The 22,208-nt window shown below is 33.0% G+C and overlaps 1 protein-coding gene across 2 annotated transcripts in view; it reads right to left on the bottom strand.

The window, feature by feature from the left end:
- NCKAP1 (NCK associated protein 1) overlaps positions 1–22,208 on the bottom strand; it is a 102,975-nt gene that overhangs the window by 37,129 nt on the left and 43,638 nt on the right. For both annotated transcript variants that reach the window (XM_044242492.1, XM_044242493.1), the window contains 8 exons: positions 18,322–18,478; positions 15,637–15,693; positions 13,268–13,364; positions 12,737–12,843; positions 11,854–11,986; positions 9,353–9,434; positions 7,852–7,910; positions 1,840–1,985 (listed from right to left, as the gene is read on the bottom strand). In XM_044242492.1, coding sequence (XP_044098427.1) covers positions 1,840–1,985; positions 7,852–7,910; positions 9,353–9,434; positions 11,854–11,986; positions 12,737–12,843; positions 13,268–13,364; positions 15,637–15,693; positions 18,322–18,478 — 838 coding nt within the window. The remainder of the gene's footprint in view (positions 1–1,839; positions 1,986–7,851; positions 7,911–9,352; positions 9,435–11,853; positions 11,987–12,736; positions 12,844–13,267; positions 13,365–15,636; positions 15,694–18,321; positions 18,479–22,208) is intronic.

Here is a 22,208-nt window from a genome sequence, read left to right on the forward strand (position 1 = left end):
CCCAATTTTGGAGATATTAAACATAAAAGAATATGAGTCAATAAAATATGTACATCTTGGAATAGTAAGACAACCAGAAGTAGTAAACATGTATTTATTTTGGATGTAACAGATAAAATAGGAAAGTGATGAGAAAAAAATGGATAAAAGTTACTTAGGGATAAAACTTAAGTATGACTGAAAATCACAAGTTTTAAACATTACTCAAAGTATTTTTATTTCCAAGGAAGGGGAACAGGATTTTTTAATTGCAGTAGCTTCCTTTTACCAAAAGGAACCTTTCTGCAGCTCAAATACATGTAAACATAAAATATTCCATTTTCTTTCCAAGTCAGACAACAGTATAGGATTCCAAATAATCTTAAAATTCTTGCAAATTTGTCATTGATATATTTTGTTTCAGTGACAAATTATGTTTCAGAGGTTTTTTTGTTTGTTTGTTTGTTTTGGTTTGTTTGTTTCAGTTTTTTTAAGAAACCTCTCATGCATTCCCTATCTGGTGATTTGGATTTCTTTTGCAATACTGCTAATTAAAGCTATTTTAACAAACTGCCCAAATCAATGTGGACTGGAGTATCTTCCAAAATAAAAAAAATGAGAAGCTGTTTGTAATAACAGCTTTTCAATACACACAAACAACTACCACTATCCACTGAGATTATCTCAGCATTGTAGAAATAAAGGAACACACTAGGTTACTCCAATTAGCTTCCATAGAGGGAAAAAAACCAAGAAGATGATACAGAGCTGATACTGCCCAGCTTTGGAGCCAGAATAATTATGTATGAAACCTGGTCCTACTCTTTATTAGTCTGATCACAATCAAGTTCATTTATTCATTTAAACATTTATTAAACACCTACTATGGTAGACACTAAAAAACCAAAAACCTGACCTGAACTTCCTTCAACGACCACCTTATGTGGGGGGAAAGAGAGGGAAGAAAAGGGGCGCCTTGGTGGCTCAGGGGGTTAAGCCTCTGCCTTCAGCTCAAGTCATGATCTCAGGGTCCTGTGATTGAGCCCCACATTGGGCTTTCTGCTCAGTTGGGAGCCTGCTTCCCCTTCTCTCTCTGCCTGCCTCTCTGCCTACTTGTGATCTCTCTCTCTCTGTCAAACAAATAAATAAAATCTTTGGAAAAAAAAGAGAGAGAGAGAAGGAAGAAAATAATTAAAGAGGCTATGACAGGAGCAAAGGAAAACAGAGGAAAATGGAGGGAGTAGTCACCACATCATCATAGCATTAATATCTAATTACTACAGAGTGAAATTACTTGTTATTTTATTTCCGACATTTGTTCTACTTAACCCTGAGTCACAACTTTTTTTTCCTTAATCTAACGATGCAAAAGAGGATCTTAAGGCAATCTGAAGTGACAGTTTTTTACCTCCACACAAAAAAGTGTAAAAATAAATTCACAACAGTAAGCACTGCTCTTACATAGAATTTTTTTTTTAAAAAAAGGTCCCTACTTGGTAGACTTCCTTTTGTTGTCAACTATTCCTTTTTTTTTTTTTTTTTAAGATTTATTTTTATGTAATCTCTACATCCAACATTGGGCTCAAACCCATATTAAGATCAAGAGTTGTATGAGCCAGCCAGACACCTCTATTCCCTTTATTCTTAAGAGTTTGTTACTGAGGGGCACATGGCTCTCTCTCTCTGCCTGCCTCTCTGCCTACTTGTGATGGCTGTTTGTCAAATAAATAAATAAAATATTTAAAAAAAAAGTCTATTACTGAAGGTCTCAAGGACAACACTATCATAACAACAATAAACAAAGGTATCTTTGCATACTAAAAATGTCAAATTCTGATACAAAAAAAAATTATCACATACCAAAATATGGAGAGATCTGATGTTTCCACCAACATTTCCACCAAGGAATCTACCATCTTTGTATGAAAAATTATTGTATTCATCATCTTTCCAAGTTCTCTGTGATCTGCAAGGCTAAGTGAAGCCTTAGAAACACTAGTATATGCCTGTGAAAGTAAAAAACAAAAGTAGTTTAAGCAAAGACCAATGACTTTGGCCTTGACATTCTACAGGGAAAAAAAAAAAACACATTATCAAAAATGTTTTGATGTTTATTTTGATGTTGTATCAGTAACATCACCTTTTTAAAGCTGTCAATAGTGACTCAAACTTGAAATTCCTATCAAAAAATTCCTTAAATAAATAGAAATACTACTGCCAATAAAGTAAAATCTAATATATGGGTCATTCATCTAGAACCCCAAAGGAACAGAAGTTATAATATCAAAAGTATAAAACAGTGCATTGTCAAGCTAGATCCACCGAAAGAAATTTTCAATCTAGTTTGAGAGAAAAAATACAGGTGATACACACTCACATGAAAGTAAATATTGTACATGTTAATTCACTGAGGTTTTAGATTATAGTAATTAAAACATACTATACTAATTGATGAATTCTAGAAAAGAAATGAAAATCGTAAAAATTAGTGTAGGTTGAGCAATGTGATAGAACTTAACCAAAACCATCACAATGGGTTTATAGGGAAATAAATTCTACTATAAGGGTACCAAATCAAGAGGGAAAAATCTGTCCACGGACAGTGGGCATTCCAGAAAGGCACAAAACAAGAAGAGAAAGAGTGTCTATAGAATAAATACTGTTCACTATGGCTACAATTAAAATGAAAAGAGGAGAAATAAAATGGTGTAAGAAGAGATTCAACCAGATCATGTAGACCCCTGCAAAACACATTAAAGAATTTAAACCTTTTGGTGAACCAAAGGTTCTGTGCAGTGGTTAATTTGTGTTTTAGAAACATTATTCTATGTGGAGGAGGGAACTAGGGAAAGGTGGACAGAAAGGGAATAGGAGGCAGTCGTGGCAATAATCCAGACAGGATTATGATGGTCTCTTCTACAATGGTGGTAGTTCAAAAGTTTCATCTGGGAAATCATTAGATAGGCGGGCAACAGAAGAATTATGAATGATGGCCAGGATTCTGGTGCTGTGAGATACTCCTTCATGGATCTCACGTATGCCTACCCATCTTCGATATGTAAGAATTCAAGGCTCACAGTACTCCCTACTCAGGCCATTTCTGAGAGTACTTGTACTTTGTACCTGCAAGTGGCTTTGTACTTGCAGCTGCAAAACTTGAGGAAATGAGGCAGTATCTACCTCTGGATCAAAGAGCTAGTATGCTTACTGTTGATACAACAGAGGGTTCATCAAATTCAGTGTTCCTTAGCTGCAACAGAAACCTACTGCATACATAGCATTCATCTGGGTCATGGAAGCTAGAGAAAAAAAAAATGATACATATATGTTGATGCTCATGCTGCTTCCTGTGCAATGAATAAAATCCTTTGTCCTTGATGCAGGGGCCCCATGTCTTCTGCCAATTTCTATCAAAGAGTAGAGACTAAATAATTATTTCCTTGTGAACTGTATAAAAATAAAATCTCAGCCCCTACAATGGCAACATGGATGGTGACAAAATGACAAAATTAATTTAGAAGACTCATTTGAAGTATTTAACAATAATGAAAGAGAAAACAGGTCATTTAAAAAAAAAAAAGGTTTAAATAAAAGTAAGGTAAGAACAACCTAAGTAAATTTAATGACAGAAGGGAAGAAGATAAATGAAAGTAACCAAAGATGATTAAGAGACTAGGGAATACATAAAGGAACGAGATGCCTGAGGAAGCAGGAAAAAAAAATGACAAAAAATACAGGGACAAAGAATTTTTCTTTAAAGACTAGAAAAAAGGAGAAAAATCAAAATGACCTAAAAAAGACCAATGACTTAAGGATTAAATTCGGACTCCAGCGGAAGGCAAAACGCAATTCTAAAATTCTCCAAAGGCTTACCCTTCTGGTCCTGCACTACTCAAGAATTACTGATATCTAGAGAACTGTGTACCTGTCTGGCCATGTGCTTATACTGAACTCTTATCCTTATATCTGATCATTGAGTCTGATCATTCATCGCTCTTGTAAAGATTTGTTCCTTCTTGTAGTAATATTTAACACTAGAAAGTTTCTTTACTTGTCCTTTCCTCATTGTTTGCCCTTTTCCTGTGTAAGCTTATTTTCCTATTCAATTTCTACCCATCTTTCAATGGGCAAAATGATGCTTTCTCTATAAAATTATTATTAGCAATTCCAACTTGAAAAAAGCTTTCTTCCTTCTAAGAAAACTACAGTTAATTTATAATCATATTCTGCCAGCATCATCTTTTAAGTTAATCTTTTAAATTTTCAACTGCTATTTAATTTTTCATTATCTTTAATGCCTGTTTCCACAACCAGATTTATAACATCCTTAAAAGAGGATCTGTACTCTTCTCCAGATTATCTAATACTGCTCAATATTTTATTTCTGGAATCCTATGGCCTAGTCTGTAGGTGTGGAACTTTTCTTCATCACCTCTGCTAACGTTCTGGATTCTGGCTACTACCTCACAACTTGCATTTTTATCCTTTCCCTCAGACAAGACTTCTCTGGCTTACTTATATGCCCCACTATTTTCTTCCTTAGTATGCTTTAGCCCGTTGTCACTAAAAATTAAGAGTTATGTAGTAGAAAGTGGCTATATGTCCCACTCATGATTATGAGCAATGTTATGGGTTAAATTGGGTCCACAAAAAATATGCTGAAGTCATAGTCCCCAGTTTCTCAGAATGTAACCGTATCTGGAAACAGGGTCTTTACAGAGGCAATCAAGCTAAAAATGAGGTCATAAGAGTGGACCCTAATCCATTATCACTGGAATCCTTATAAAAAAGGAAAAATTTGGGACACAGAGATATGCACAGAAGACTGTATAGAGACAGGGACAATGCGATTAGAGTGACTCATCTACCAGCCAAAACACATCAAAGTTTGCCAGCAAATTACCAGGAGCTAGAAAAAAGCCTGGAAAAGATTTTCCCTCATAGCCCTAAGAAAGAATCAACCCAGCTGACACCTTGATTTAGGACTTCCAGCTTCCAGAATTATAAAATAATAAATTTCTGTTGTTTAAGCTACCAGCTTTGGTACTCTGTTAGGGCAACCCTAGCAAACTAATAAAAGCAAGAATACAACACACGAAAGAATCATACAGCAGGTGATATTATTATAATAATCTCATAAAAATTTAGAAAAACTTAGATATACCAGTTCTATACTCTTAATGCTACAGAAATGTTTTATATTCTGCCATATAACTAAACAACAGATAAATTCTCAAGTGAATCCTTCAAATGAGTAAGTTAATAATCCCAAAAGTATTTAATAAGGGCAAATTCAAAATGTACCTTAACTCTCTAAAATTTTCTAAACCCAAATGTTGGTTTAGGCACTCTCACAAACTGACAGCAGGAGACTTAAATAGTTCAAGCTTTTTAATGATGAGTGACTTTCCAAATTTTTAAATGTGTACATCCTGTAGCACAGCAATTTTACTTTTATTTTCATTTTATATGCTCTTACTTCTATACTGTTTCACAGCTTTTGTTAAAATAAAATGTTAATATCTAAACTTTATTTTTTTTTAAGATTTTATTTATTTGACAGTGAGAGACAGCGAAAGAGGGAACACAAGCAGTGGGAGAGGAAGAAGTAGGATCCTACAGAGGAGGGAGCCCGATGCGGGGGGCTCGATCCCAGGATCACCCTGGTACCCCAAACTTTATTTTTAAAGGGGAAAAAAAAAACTATTATATATACACATTTAATATTTTGGGGTGGTGGTGTTTTAAGGAAATCCTCCCTGATTTCCCACTAACCAACTCTGCAAACTCAGGCAAGTTACTTAATACTAGTAGCCTCACTTATAAAATCACCTCCTAATGTATACAACCATAGAACAAAGAACAAGTGTGAGAAAAATTCCTTTGTATTTTGAGGTTGGAAGGAACCTAAGGGCAAAATTACCTCAGGTAATAGAAATGTATGCTCTTTCTAAGAGTCCTTCCTGAGACTGAGTTGATCTAAAAATCTCTTCCACCAACACATATTGGTTGATAAAAATCTCTTCCACCAACACATTTTACTTTTTAATTAAACAAATAAAAATTAATTTAAATTGCAGAACCATGGGTGTGTATAGTACAATTCCATTTACTATTTGAACACCTAACTGGATATAAACTACTTATTAAAAGCATTTCTGAGGTATGAAAGTGGGAAAAGTACAAACTACTTTACCTCTGGGTATTCTGACATCTTATAATGAGAACATACTACTATTATTTTAAAATACACAAAAAATATTCAGTTACTTAAAAACTGCGCCACAGTTTTCACATAATTACTAGAAGAATTTACAGGGAATTTAATTTCATTATGAAATTTACAGTTATAAAAGATTTTAAGCTTGAATTTTAAAAGTCCTCTAAAACTGGGGCACCTGGGTGGCTCAGTGGATTAAAGCCTCTGCCTTCGGCTCAGGTCATGATCTCTGGGTCCTGGGATTGTGCCCCGCTTCGGGCTCTCTGCTTGGCAGGGAGCCTGCATCTCCTCTCTCTCTGCCTGCCTCTTTGCCTACTTGTGATCTCTGTCTCTGTCAAAAAAAAAAAAAAAAAAAAAAAAAATTCTAAAAAATTAAAAAAAAAAAAAAAAGTCCTCTAAAACGATTTATGTGTTATATATTAAATGAAAACTTTTAAAGTCTACCACCATTTATTTCTGCATTTCAGAAAAATGAAGCTTTTGGCACTATATCAGGGGACAGTAAACTACAGCCTGTGAGCTGGATGCTTGTTCTTGCTCCTTCATAAAGACATCTAGATAGATCTAGATAGCTAACAAGAACATGAAAAGGTGCTCAACATCATTGATCATCAGGAAAATGCAAATCAAAAGTACAATGAGATGTCACATCACATCTATTAGAAAAGCTATTGACAAAAACACAAGGCAAAAATGTGGAGAAAAGGGAACCTTCATGCACTCCTGGTGGGAATGTAAATGGATGCTGCCACTATGGAAAACAGTATAGAGACTCCTCAAAAATTTAGAATTACCAAATGATCCAGTAATTCCATTTCTAGATATTTATCTGAAGGAAACGAAAACACTCACTCAAAAAGATATCTATAAACCCAAGTTCATATGCAGCACTATTTACAACAGCCAAGACATGGAAATAGCCTAAGTGGCAATCAATGGATAAACAGATGAAGAATTGGTGGTGTAAAAACACACACACACACGGGAATATTATTCCAACAAAAGAATGGGGTAATCCTGCCACCTGTGACAATATGGGTGGACCTGGAAGGCATTATACTAGGTGAAGAAAGTCAGACACAGAAAGTCAAAGACCAAATGAACTCATTTATATGTGGAATTTTAAAAAAAAAAAAACACCAAATACTTAAAACTAAATGTACAATAGACAACGGACTGCTGGTTGCCAAAGGTGGGGAGCCAGAGTTGGGCAATATGACTGAGGGTAACAAAAAGTTACAGACTCCCAGTTATAAAGTAAGTCCTGGAGATGTTATGTACAGTATGATGACTGTATCAGTAAAACTGTATTGCATATTTGGAAGTTGCTAAGAAAAGTAGATCTTAAAAGTTCTCAGAAGAAAAAAAATTCCTAATTATGTGTGGTGATAAATGTTAACTAGACTTATTATGATCATGTTGCAATATGAATGAATCATTATGTTGTAAACCTGAAACTAATATATTGTTATATGTTGATTATATCTTAATTAAGAAAACTGTTTCTTCTATGAGGTAAAAACTATAGTTAGTTAAACAAAACTAGTCTTTTCAACAGGTATACAACAATGAATATTTTTATTAGTATTTTCATGTTAGCTAAAATATCCACTACCCAAACGGAATGACAATGAAAATTAAGTTATTCTTACCTGTAATCTAAACCAATCTAATCTCATTCCTCTGAAATCAAATACTTCCCCATCTTCAACTACAACAGAAAAAATATTACAAAGAAAATTAATGTTTCACAAATATACAATCAGTTTTAAAATTTAAGATCTAAAACAATTCCACTTATGGCCATATTTACAAAAGAATTATAAGCAGAGTCTTAAAGAGGTATTTGCATACCATGTTCAAAGCAGCATTATTCACAACAGCCAAAAGGCAGAAGCAACCTAAATGTCTATCAATAGAGGATAGATGAAAGAAATGTGGTACATTATTCAGCCTTTAAAACGAAAGAAATTCTGACACATGCTATAGTGGGGCTGAACCCTGAGGACATTATGCTAGTGAAATAACTCAGTGACAAAAAGGCAAATACTGCACGATCCCACTTAATGAGGTACCTGGAGTAGTCAAACTCATAATGGTAGATGTCGGGGGCAAGAGGTTAACAGAAAGTGTTCTTTAATAGCTATGGAGTTTCAGTTTTCAAGATGAGAAAGTTCCAGAGATGGCTGCACTGCTATGTGAATATACTAAATACTATTAAACTGTACACTTAAAAAAACAAAAGTAATTGAATAGCTAAGAGTGAAGTCATTCTCAAATCCTATAATGATGTTGATATAAGGAGGGAGTTATGCTAAGAGAAGTGTAAAGTACAGACTTCTCTCCTAAACTATTTCTCAGTGTGCTTACATACCAATTTTGAAAAAAGCTAGAAGAAAGCTTGAGAAATCCTATAAACAGAAGCTATGGACAGCATGGTGAAACTCCTCAAAGTAACTCTTTGTACAACTTCACAATAACTTCACTACTTAAGTGTGATAAAGATTGATTAAACTAAAATGTATTTATTACTCAGAAATGTTCAAGGTTTTAGAATCTTTTACTCAAAGATTACAACACTGAAACATCAAAGCAATCTGCTGGAATGAAGTATTCAAATAATGAAGAGGCAGTCGAGTATACAACATTTGGGATTGATAGACCTGAAATTAAAATCCCTGCACTAGTAGGGACACTTAATAACTGTTAGAGCTTGGCAAAATCGAGTTAACTCTCAAACCTTGAGTTTTCAAATCTACCAAATACAACAGCTTTCTAAAACTGATGTGAATTAAATAGGATAATATTTGAGTGCCTGGTACTTTTTTAAATATAATTTCATCAGTGGTACCAACTACTGTCATAGGTGATGCTTAGACCGCATATATACTTCATTATATTTTGGGGTTTTTTTTCCCCCACCTACTGAATAATAAGAAATTTCAAGCCGTAATTCTCATTATTTTTATAAACATCATTATACACCTATTTTGGCAACTTTGCTTCAGAGAGAACAAAGCTAAGACAAAAGAAAACAGAGTAAATGTGTCCAAAATAAATGAGACTAGAAAAATTAACTGTTAAATTCCCCCCTTAATAATCAAATCTGAAAATCTAATTAGGAGAAAATATGCTTTTATTTGGAAGACTTACCTTGTTTTACACTCAGGGAAGTCATAGTGTTAACAAAAGAGGACATGATAATCGATTCATCCTCAGGGCAAACAGAAAGATTCTGAAAAAAAAATAATAATAATAATAATGTTAAAAACATCTAACTGGGGAAATAATTCATAGGTCCATCAAGTGGCAGATGGATAAACAAGCTGGTATATCCATACTGTATTTTTCAGCTTTAAACAAGAATGAAATGATACATACATTATATGAATCTCAGAAACACTATGCTAACTGAAAGAAATCACAAACAACAGATTATATAGTATATGATTCCATTTATATGAGAAAAAAATGTTTTTAAAGGCAAAAGTGACTAAAAGCAGATGAATAGTTGCCCGGGATTTAGAGAGAGAATCAATTATGAAGGTACACAAGAAAACCTTTAAGTAATGGAAACTTTCCATGTCTTGACTGTAGTAGTACTAACATGGACGTACAGCTGTCAAAATTCAAATGGTATGCTGAAAATAGAGGACTTTTATTGTGTGTAAATTATACTTCAACAAAATAGGACCAAAATATCCCTCTCAAGTCAGCTAGAAAAATGAGTACCTTAAAAACTGCATCTGAAGTTGATGCTGAATAATACAATTTTTTTAAAAGTGAATGCTTAGCTCACAAACAGTATAATTTTCAAAACCTACACAGCCATGTGAATATACATAATTTCACTACACTGTCCACTTGAAAATGGTTAGCAAAGAAAATTGTATGTTATGTATATTTTACCTCAATAAAAAAATTTAACACCCATTACAATGAACTATATTAGCAGGTTAATCTTGGTTCTAAATTTAAATCCTAGTAAATGGTTAAAAACACCATGCATGTACTTTACAACAGAAGAGGATATAAAAAGCTCAGACATTGGAGTAAGAGCCTGCACTCAAATACTGGCTCTATTACTCATGAACTCTATGATACTGAGCAAGTTATGTAAATTCTTCTTTCATCAACAAATGGTAACTACACCTAACCTCTGAGGATTGTTGCACAGACATAATAAAATACACTATCAATAAATCTGACAATTATTAATACTAGTATTACTGCTACTAATATTATAATTCCAGAAAAAAAAACATTAATTTCCCTAGTATTGTAAAATACAATTGATGCAAAAGACACCAAAAGAGATGGAATGACTTAAAATTTTAATATTATGTAACATAAATCTACATTTATTAATTAATATCCAACCAGCCACAGCAAGTTCCAAAATGACATGAAATCAGGAGTCTGGTTTATTTTTTAAATTGTGATAGCACAAAAGCCTCTGGTTTATCCAGTAAGTAGTAACTATTTAAATAAAAGTATAGCAAAGTTGGGGTGCCTGGGTAGCTCAGTGGGTTAAAGCCTCTGCCTTCAGCTCAGGTCATGGTCTCAGGGTCCTGGGATCGAGCCCTGCATCAGGCTCTCTGCTCAGCAGGGAGCCAGCTTCCTCCTCATTCTCTGCCTGCCTCTCTGACTACTTGTAATCTCTGTCTATCAAATAAATAAATAAAATCTTTTTTAAAAAGTACAGCAAAATAATAACATTTTAGGGATAAAAATCAGTTCTTCTATTCCTGTTTTTAATAGACATTCTAGACAGAAAGCATCTAAGCTCCATCTAGTGGATAAAGGAAAAAATACACCAGTTCAGGATAGTAACCTATGAGGTATATATATAATTCAAGGTAAACAATTACATGAACAATTTTTTATTTTCTTACTTGCACCTTTTAAGTAGGTTTGAAAAAAAAAATCAGGATATCAAGTATAGTTATTCGTCTGGGAAACCAGTAATTTTGGAATACAGAGAATTTGTGTTGTTCTTTACACTATATGTTAGTAAACTAACACATAGTATAAAGACATCTTGATTTATAAAATGAAGCAAAAAAAAAAAAAACCCCATTTCCCTTACAGTTAGCTTATTTGGAATAAAGATAAAATAAATTTATATTAAAATGAAAAAGACTGAATAAAGAAATTACAGACACACACAAAAAAATTAAGACTAAAAATCAACAGATGAAAATCCAAATTAAAAATAAAATTAGAACATTTAATCAAATTAGGACATCTAGATGAATTTAAAAAAATAAAAAGATCTTCTAACATAGTGTGCCAAAGGATTTATCTTCTGATTTTCCTCTAAAACTTAGTTGTATCTGATTTATTACTATCCTCTTTTGCAAGGTCCTCTTTAATTTGGTCACTGTACACCTCCACTGCCAAAATAAAGAAATATTCCCTGCAATGTGTTCACTCTGAACTTGGTACACATTTAAGCATAACACCTACTATACTCAACTACAACTAAGTGTTTTCTCCCCTCTAGATTATGATCCCCTTGACAAGACAGGACAATGACTTACTTACATTTGTAGCTCCACCACTTGGCACTAGATTATACTAAGCAAACAAATCAGTTACTAGAAAGAAGGGAAGCAAAGAACAATAGAGAGAATAGCATGATATAGATTTACCTGCACAAGTTCATTGAGAACAACAGCATCAAAGCCAGAAAGGTACTGCACATAATACCTCTGCATTACAGGTCCGTATTTTCTTACATGTGCTCTAAGCTCTTCCATATAAAATATTAACTCAGCAATGTGCCTTTTTAAAAAATTCAAGAAAAGTATTTCAAAAAAGAAATTCATCATTATTAAGGAAAATATAAAATGCCTTTGGTATTACTACAAGAAGATTTTTTTCTTAGAAAAAGCACTGCTAAATATCATTTTATGTCAATTACTTTCTAAAGACATTTCCATGATGGAAAACAAAAATAAAAAAAAAACAGCAAAACAACTATGACTAAAAAAGTTGATAAAGGAAAACCCAAAATGAAAATAAAACTAGGGTATCTCATAAACTACATCATTACCAAAAAATCACAAATGAAAGAGGATTAGAGGATTAGAAATAAGATTTTTCTGTATGCTCTTATTTCTCTGCTTCATTTATCTAAATCCTATTGAAAGACTGTGGACTAAAATGATAGACATTTCAAATCACACACTTGGTTGCAACTCTACTTCGGAAGGATTCTTTTTAAATTTTTGCATAGTAAGTCATCTTAAAAAATGAATTCCAAAGAAAACAGTACTGGTTATAACAAGAAAACAGGAATTTATGACAACCTAGAGTATTAGAAAGGAAACAATAAAACCCTAATATTAAGCTAAAGTAGACTCTGCATTCTAATTCATATCATCTAATGATATATTACAAATATTCCTTTATTATGAAATATGAAAAGCCCTTAAAAAGGTCTTTCAAAATAATCTAACCCCAAGTTCCCAAGTTCTACATCCCATACATCAAAATATTTAAAAAATAACTTTTTAAATGTTGCTAACTTACTTGTCTATAAAGTCATCTGCACTCTTCTTTGGCATGTTATCTGCATGACGAAGTAGCCAGATAATTTCATCACGGGCAAAGGATAATGCCATAAAAACAAAAAGTGCCTAATTAAAAAGAAATAAACAATGTTGCTTATTCTCATGCCAAGCTTCTAAGTTAAACCTACTCACAATCTTTCTCTAAGTGAAAAGTCACTGGCAAGAACTGATGAAATCAGGTTCAAAAGGCAAAAATGAAAATACAGAAGAAAACCTGGAGATATGTATCAAGAAAAGTACATATATAAGAAGTGAGAAAAATGGAGGAAGGTATGCTATATGTATCAAGTAAACAAATTCATTCTCAGTTATATGTAAGTTTTAGTAAAAGTTCAAATTCTAGTACAATTTCCCATAGAGAATATTTTTTAAATTTTAATACAGCACACATATAGTTAAGAAATTAAATCAAATTTTAATAAAACTTCACACAGAATTTTTCCTTTTAATATGGTGCACCTGTAGGTAGAACAAGAATTAAATCAGTTACCTTCGGACCTAGCAAGCCAGGTTGATCAGAGAGGACAGTAGCCAATTCTTTCAGTGCAGACCTTAAAAATTTACGTCTTTCTCTGTGCATTGAACCACTATAGGGAAAGACATCATTATAATTTATGTTTCCACTAAAATCATTATTGACAATTAAATAACTTATCACTTCAGGTCAATTTCCAAAGTTGTTTTAGGAAGAAGCCCCTACAAGTATCTTCTATGGTATGTCATTAAAGGACTTTCCAATCCTACGTTTATCCTTGCCTTTCTTATGCTGTTTTTTATGACCATCTTTATTCTGTTATTCTCCACCTATCAAAATCCTACCCAAACTTTAAGACCAATCCTTCAAAAAGCATTTCCCACTATCCAGATTTCCACTTCTAAATAATTTCTCCAACTCTAATACCATTTAGCCTAGCACTTTAAGAACTGGACTGTGAAATCCTTTGTATACTATGTATACTATGTATACATTTCTGTCATCTCCACAAAAAAATCAATGAACACAAGTTAATAAATATCTGATAATCCATATCCAATTTATTAACTACATTCCTATTAAATATATAAGACTTACTAAAGAAGAGCTATATACAATAAAGATATTGGGATGAGATCTCTTGGCACTCTTCAAAAACAGAAAAGATGAGAAAAGGAAAAGGTAATTATAAATATTTATTACTAGGTATTCTTTAAATGAAATACAAATTTTTAAAAAGAATTACTCTCACATAATAACATGGAAAAAAAAATCACAGAACGTTTTAAGTATTCCAACTTCTCACAGTATGAAAAATATACAGTCCCAATTTTAGGTTTTAAGATTTTGATAGGTACAAAAAATGGCACCACCGCCCTCCCACACACACACAATATATATATATGCCAGAAAAACAACTATAAGGGATATAGAATACCAGAAATTTGGCCAGGACCCAGTAGAAGACACCGATTAAAATCCAACCTCTGCCTAGCAATCTTAGGTTTCACCTCTCCTAGTATTAGCCACTCATCTATAAAGCAGGGACGATGATACCTGCCTCAAAAAATAAATCGTCCATAATGGCTGAAACACAACACTTTCACAATGTTAGGTTAATTCCAGTAACAAGCTCTTTTTTATCTGACAATAATAAAGTCATCTTATGCAATTTCCAAGAAAGGGGTCAATGTTATTTTGACTATTTTGCTACACAGAGTAGCTACAAGGTGCCTGTGGTATTATTTATACAGAGAGAAAATCTATAGATTTTGCAAAATCTATAAAGTCCTAAGCCTGGATTATGGGAATGAGAAATTCCTATGAAAAATTATTGCTTATTACTTATGGTTGCTTTATACAATAAATAAAGGGGGGGAACGTCTTACCTTTGGAAGAGTTTCATAAAAGATAGCTATGACACCATATATGTGCTTACAACAGTGTCTATCCAATGAAGTGATAATCATTTGTATGTCAAGATAGGAATTCTAACACACTCCAAAGTATGTTATTTATACTAGAAAATAACTTTTTAATAATATAAGCATTTCATTCGAGTGAAAAAATATGCATGAGGAAAATGATACAACACTGACAGCAATAAATAAAGATGGTTTAAATTCCAAACATCCATCCCATAGCTTAAACCTAAATTCTAAAACTTCTTGTGGTTTTATATTTTTATCAGTGGCGGTGATGCATTATCTTCTCTCTGGCTTATAGAAATACAGATGGCTCAAATAATAGGTAGGTAGGTAGGTAGAAATACAGATGGCTCAAATAATAGGTAGGTAGGTAGGTAGGTACTTCTACCTAAGTTCAGTAGAGAAAATTTTCTATACAAGTATACCATATATATCAATTAAGTTGAAATATCAAATTATTTATAATTCTTTCATGAGAAAATTGAAAAGCTATTCAAAGATCTTAAATATGCTAACTTTTAAGTTATTCTGTATATTTACTAATATAAAATATTTATTACAATTCAGGAAAGGCATATTTGAAAAGTAAATACTACTTAGGAGAGTGTGAAAATATGTCAATTTTCATGAAATAGTACAAAAATCATCACAATTTGCAAAGTATTGGCACAAAAGCATAGTAATGGTAAAAGACTTAAATGATACCTAAAATAAAAGACCTCTGTACAGTACTTTCTTAGAGCATTTATATCAACACTTCAAAAATATTTAAGATCTGTCTGTACAACTTGAAGCTTACTAGATACTAAGGACATATACCTATTTTTCATTGACTGTAAGTCTCTCACTTCTATCACATCTTGTACACATTAATCTGCCATCATTTCAACAAAATTGTGCTTTAAGAAAGAAATTCTTCTTGATTTTAAGTTCCACAGATAAGATAGAACTACTTACGCATGTGACACAGCTGCCTCTTTGCATTCTCTTATGTCATTAATACGCTTATTATAGCTATGTGAAAAAAAATTAAAACCACATTAATCTTAATTTCATCAGTAACAGTCAAAATGAGTTAGCCAAACACTAAAAGTCAATTAAAATTTTCTACTAGCAACAAGGAAAACTGGCCCTCAAACTAAAAATGCATGAAAGAAATCCACCCACCTCCTTTCCTGGTTCCTTATATTACTCAGTTAAGTCTTCTTAGAAAAAGAGTTCTCATATTATATTAAATCTAACAAAAAAATTAAAGCTCACTATGTAGATCTTGATTAACTATACCTCATTAAGCCCTCATGGAGTTATTAAAAATTATACTTCCAATGAAATTAACAGTGGTTTCCCAAAATCTAAAGCAATAACAAAGCTATTACTTCTGATTTTTATGCTATTTCATAAAAAAAAATTCGAAAGGACAGAGTGAGCAACACTAGTTAATGTTTGGAGATAGGGGTTTTGTGGCAGATAAAACTAGGGCAGGAAAGCATGAGACTACTTTAAATCAAAAGAAACAGGACACGAACATCAAAAACTTTAAAGATAACACTTGAAAAATAAATGCTAATAAATATATTATTTTCATAAATGCTATATACAAAAACTCAAAATTTCTAAAACGTTAAAGAAAAACTATATTCCTGACAACCCAGCTACGGCTAAAACCAGTTACATCAAGAATTCCAAACTCTAAATTAAATACTCTAAAATTTATGTGTTCTTTGAGCAAATGTTGAAAATAAGCTAATTCTGTAATCACTGCCCTTAATAATTCATAAGCCTTTATACTTAACGATCTGCCGTGTAACTACTGGAAGTCATATTTTAAATTGGTCACTTTTGATTTAATAAAAAAAATTAAGACTCCTCAACTCTAAATATGAAGATTCTTATATGGTTAAGTTTCTTATTAGAAAAGCATAAAAAAAAAAAAAGAAAAGAAAAGGAAAGCATAACATCAAAGCAATCAGTCTCATGGTGTCATTAAGTTTACGTGTATCATACATAAGTTTGCTCAATATATAGACTACCTGGTTCTAAATGCTTACATATATTTAAATACTATTCCACAGAGAAGCTATCAATATGCTAAAACAAAATACAAGTTTCATGACTTTCAACCTGAATCAATTACAAAATGAAAATCAATTAGAAGCTATCCCATATGGCATGGGGTATTTCCAGATATTTCACCACCTAAAATAAAAGCCGAATAAGAGCTGTAAAGTACATACAGCACTAGACCTCATTTTATGACCAAGAAACTACCACAAGAGAATGTCAGAAACAGCGAGCGCCTGGGTGGCTCAGTTGGTTATGCATTTGCCTTCAGCTCATGTCATGATCCTGGAGGCCTGGCATCAAGCCCCTGCTCACTGGGGAGCCTGCTTCTCCCTCTCCCTCTGCAGCTTCCCCTACCTGTGCTCTCTTTCTCTCTCTCTCTCTGTCAAATAAATAAATAAAATCTTTAAAAGAGAGAGAGAAACAGAGAAAGAATGTCAGAAACACCCAGAGAGAAAGAAATCAAAACAGGGGTCTCTTGACCAAAGGACTAGGAGGTAAATTACGGTGGCAGTAGTGACCAAAAGGGGCACAAATCAATTTTCTGGAGATGATGGAAATGTTCTGTATCTTGAGTAGGTGATCACCTAGAATATTCATAAACAAATTTGTTGACACCTAAAATTTATGCATTTTTGTCAGTAAATTTTACTTCAAAAATTAGTAGGGGAAAGAGGGCAGATTCCTTTAGCCTCTTCAAGATACAGATATAGGAAATACAACTTAGGGATGATGTCCAGGAACCTGTAATTCTTACACACACTAAAATGTGAGGCTTAAATTGATAGGTTAAACAGATCTTTATTTTTTAATAAATAACAGATGCTTCATCTCAATTTCATCAAGACATTTCTAAACTGGATATGAAATAAATGTAGGTAAACTTTATTTCTATCTGAAACTAAGAAGCCAAACATAATCATTCAACACCTTCAGGTAAAGGGGATCCCAGAATATTTTAGACACTCCTAATTTCAAAAGATTTCAAAATTGCTACCAAGTATGAGTTCAATCTGTCGTTAATATACTGTCTATAGAACCTCATGTGGAAAGAAATGTAGGCATTAAAAATTTCAAGGAAACAAATTTGTATGAACTGCTCGATTTACAGGGAATTAATATACATGAGTCACTTGAAACAACTTATTAAAAGGAAACATGTTTTCTTATGTGCCATGGTCTGACTTCTATAATTGTTATAACTAAGTAAGAGCTTTTGACTGATTCATGTACTTTTAAATAGCACTACAAAAATGTCAAAACTCTGAAATGTATATGGTACTTTCAGCAATATTTATGTCTAATTCCATATCATGATTTGCAAAAGAGAACACATCTTCTTTATCCTAGAACACAAACTTTGAAAGGGCAGAAACACTAGGTATTTTAATCTACAAAGTTACCTATATAAATGATATGAATACTACCATATCAGGATGATTGTTAAAAACAACTTGCTATGGCCAGTAAGATAATACAGGTGATATCTTCTTGTATGACATGACCCTTCTCTATTATCAACTTCAATGAAGATAGTCCTACTCTTCTTCCAAAAAAGCAAGATAAATGAAAATGCCATACCCTCGTATGTTTACAAATAAGTCTTCTGCAGCTTTGTGAATGTGGAAAACTTCATCCCGAAAGAGAGAGAGGCAAGAGCTACTTTGAAGAGCTAGCTTCCAAAGGTTCAATGCTGTCGCATCAGTATTTAGAATCCCATGGCACAAAATGAAGCCAACTTGAAAAAAACACAAGTAAATACAAAGATAAAAGTAAAAAAACATAAGCAAATACAAAGTAAAAGTATTCCAAAATTATATTATTTCAGTTACAAAGTAGCTTTCAAATTTTTAGAAATATAAACATAATCACTAAATTGAGGATTTCAAGTGACAGATAAAAATTCATATACATACAAGATAGCAACAATATTTCTCTCAACAGTTTTCTGTATTCTGCAAAATAAGTTCCTTCAACCCACACTGATGAGAAAAAGAAATGTTGCTTCTGGGTAGTATAAGAAGTCATTTTTAACAAATGAGTAAAAGGCATTTTCAAAAACCTTTACAAAATATTTTAAGCCAAAGGTCAGAAGTTACTAATTAACACACAATACAGCAATCATTACAACTATTCAAATAATTGAAAAATAAGACTAATCTACTTTTCTAAATCACCAGAAGAACTGCAATAGCATCCTACATTTTCATAGCAATACACAGTTTACTAAATAAGTTTTCACATATATTATATCACATGATTCTGTGGAGTAGATAAAACAGATGGTATCCTTCTCTTTCATAGTTTAAGAAATGAAGGTTCAATGACTTACCTAAAGTTATACCATTAACATGTTAGAGCTAGAGTCAGCCAGCCTCAAGTATTTACCCTTGAAGTCTAAGATTCTTTCAATATATTATGCTGCTCTCTAGTATACGGATTCAAATCTCTCTTTCATCTTCTGTTACCTACTTTGGAAATCCTACACAAAAATATAATTATATATATGTTTGTGGGTGCCCTCTCTAGCCATCCAGACTAGGCCACAAAACCTCATCTGTCCTTCATTCAACATTTACTCAGTGCTGGCTATACAAAAGGTATTGTAGTGGGCCAGTTACAAACCAATCTTATTTCCTGTCAAATTTCCCTAGGATTCTCAGTAGTCACTCCCACCTCTAAACTCCTGAATCATTAACATACAACTTGCCATTTATCTTTTTACTCTTAGCTCAACCTTCTTTTAACAGGGCCACTACACAAGCAAGTTAACTTTTTAAGTTAAGTAGGCATATACTGTGGAGTCTTATGTGCAGACGTGTATTTAAATTTCCTGAAACACATAAAAGTATTTTTAACGCAACAGGACCCCTAAACACAATTATATGATCTGGTGCACAAGCAAAGACATACAATTCATGTATGGAAACTTAAAAAGAATCCTCAAGAGAGACTGTAAAAGATTCTTGCCTTATATAATGATTTTTACTCTAAACCCCTGAGTAAAGAGATTTCATTTAGTGTCTTATACCTTGTTGAATACTTAGATTCACAAAATTGCTGCTAACAACAAAAGGTTTCTCTAAAAATATTAGCAATTATATTATGGGTTACCATATGTTTTACTTTTTTAAGATATGGATTACCTTTGAATTTAGTATATCCATTTGTTTATGACAGAATCAAAAAAGGTAATGTAATTCAAATTCGACTGCCCAAGATCAGGATGGTTTATTAAATTAAATATTACCCTCCTTTCCCCACTAACGTCCCAATAAAAGGACAGAAAAAAAAGTTTAACTTTTTAAGCCACAAAAAATGTTGGAAACAAGACAAAACACCAGTGCTAAATAAGAAAATTAGAGAATATCTTTCGAGATGGAAAGTAGGTAGAATTTAATTTAAAAGGAGACTGGACTTAGTAACCCAAAACTCCAGAGATGAAAAGAGATCTTTCCCAAGGAGTCCAACCAATATAGCAAGAATAGACCCTGAAAAGAACACCAGGATAAGTTATTTTATACTGCATTCCAAATAGCTGAGTCTTTAACATTCCAGACTCTCAGTAACTCTTGGCCAGGCTATAATATAGACCCATGATCCTCAAACTTTAGCTTGCATCAGAACTACTGGAAAGGCTTATGATTTTTTAAATCATATTGCTAGGATTCATTCACAGTCTAATTCAGCAGGTCTAAGGTAGAAATCAAGATTCTGTATATCTAACAAGTTCTAAGGTGATGCTGATGACCCAGGGACCACACCTGAACTAATCTAAAGCAAAGTGCTGAAGAAAGTAGACCACCTTCTACAGAAATGTCCTACTATGAGTATCGAGGTCAAAAAGTACAGAGTTTAAGGTAATTCTTAACGTAATTCTTAACCTGTTACCTCTACTCAAGGCTCAATTACATGAAAGCTGCAAAACTCAGAGTAAACACCTTCCTTATTTTGGCAACTGTGGTCATTCCACATCTCTTTGCCTTCTCTATGTCCCTATATCCCCAATTAGGGTAGCCTACCTTCTGAACCACTTCCCTGCTCATCATATGAAGACCTGCAATCAGCATTCCTGTACAGACTGGCGCAACTAGTTTTAACTCTTGAGATCACCCATGCCACCTAAACTACTAACCACCTCTACTCTACAGCCACACTTCCATTAACATGAACCATCAAGGATCACAATACATTTCAGCAAAACCAATATTTGTAAAGCTGGCTTTTGAGTCAACTAAGAGAAGGGATTAAAATCTTAACTATCATTATAGAAGAAAATATAAATATTACAAAACTGATCAATGTAAAAAATATAATTAATAAAAATGGCTAAGGAGGACATCTGGATGGTTCAGTCAGTTAAACATCCAACTCTTGATTTTTGGTCATTATCTCAGAGTTGTGAGATCAAGACTCGAGACAGGCTCCATGCTCAAGATTCTCTCTCTCTCTCTCTCTCCCTCTGCCCCCACCCACTCGCATGTGTGCACACTATAAATCAATCAATCAATCAAATCTTTCTTTAAAAAACGCTAAGGATAGGAAGCATGTGCTCTCCTTCATTCTAGTAACAGTGCCAGGACTATTCAAAGTGCCAGGGCATGATGAGATTAAGTGAAGAAAGAGAGTACTTAGCAACTTTCAGAAAAATTTGGTATTTAGTAGGAGCAGAAACCTAGTAGTAATAATCTATTTGTCAGACTAAACTGAATCAAATAATTTAAAATGTGAGTTTTTATTTTGTGTCTTTATTACTTTATTTCTGGTAACTCTAGTAATTCACTTTTAGTTCTTAGTAAAGGTTTAGTAATCCGTATTTTATATAAGTATCAATCCAAAACAATTAAAAAAAGAAAAACTGGTCCTTCATTATAGTTTGAGACATGCTATAATGAAAAGACAACAAATACTACCTAATGGTTAATAAATCAAGTAACAAGAACTAGAGGAAGTTAAAAAAAATGCTCAAAATTATTTCCCTCTGCCACTGGACTTCAGGGTGGTAGAAGTAATTGTATTATAGCAATTCTCATTCTGTATTATATCTGTGGGTCACTGTGTCTATTTTCCCTACAGTTTGTGAATTTCTCAGGAGCACAACTAGTACTTTTATCCTCCATGTATCTAACTGCCAACCATGAGTCACTATAGTATTACTGAAATAAATCAAAATCAAAAACCTTAGCTGAATAAATACAATATTTCTAAAAATCATTAAAAACAAAACAAAAATGTAGTTTGACAGCCACTCTGAGAGGCAATCTATGTACCATGAGCCTTGGCATTAGCCTGGGTTATTTTGTCTTGGTCACTTATTAACTATGTGGACGAAGCTTTAGATTCCTATCTATAAAGCAGACTATCTATCCTGACAGGGTCAGTATGAGAGAACTGAATGAGGTAAGGCACTGAGAAGGTTTAGCGCACTGCTTGGCATAGAAGTAATCCATGTTATCTATTATTTTTTC

Source organism: Neovison vison, chromosome 3, assembly GCF_020171115.1.
Source record: "Neovison vison isolate M4711 chromosome 3, ASM_NN_V1, whole genome shotgun sequence".
NCBI classification, from domain to species: Eukaryota; Metazoa; Chordata; class Mammalia; order Carnivora; family Mustelidae; genus Neogale; species Neogale vison.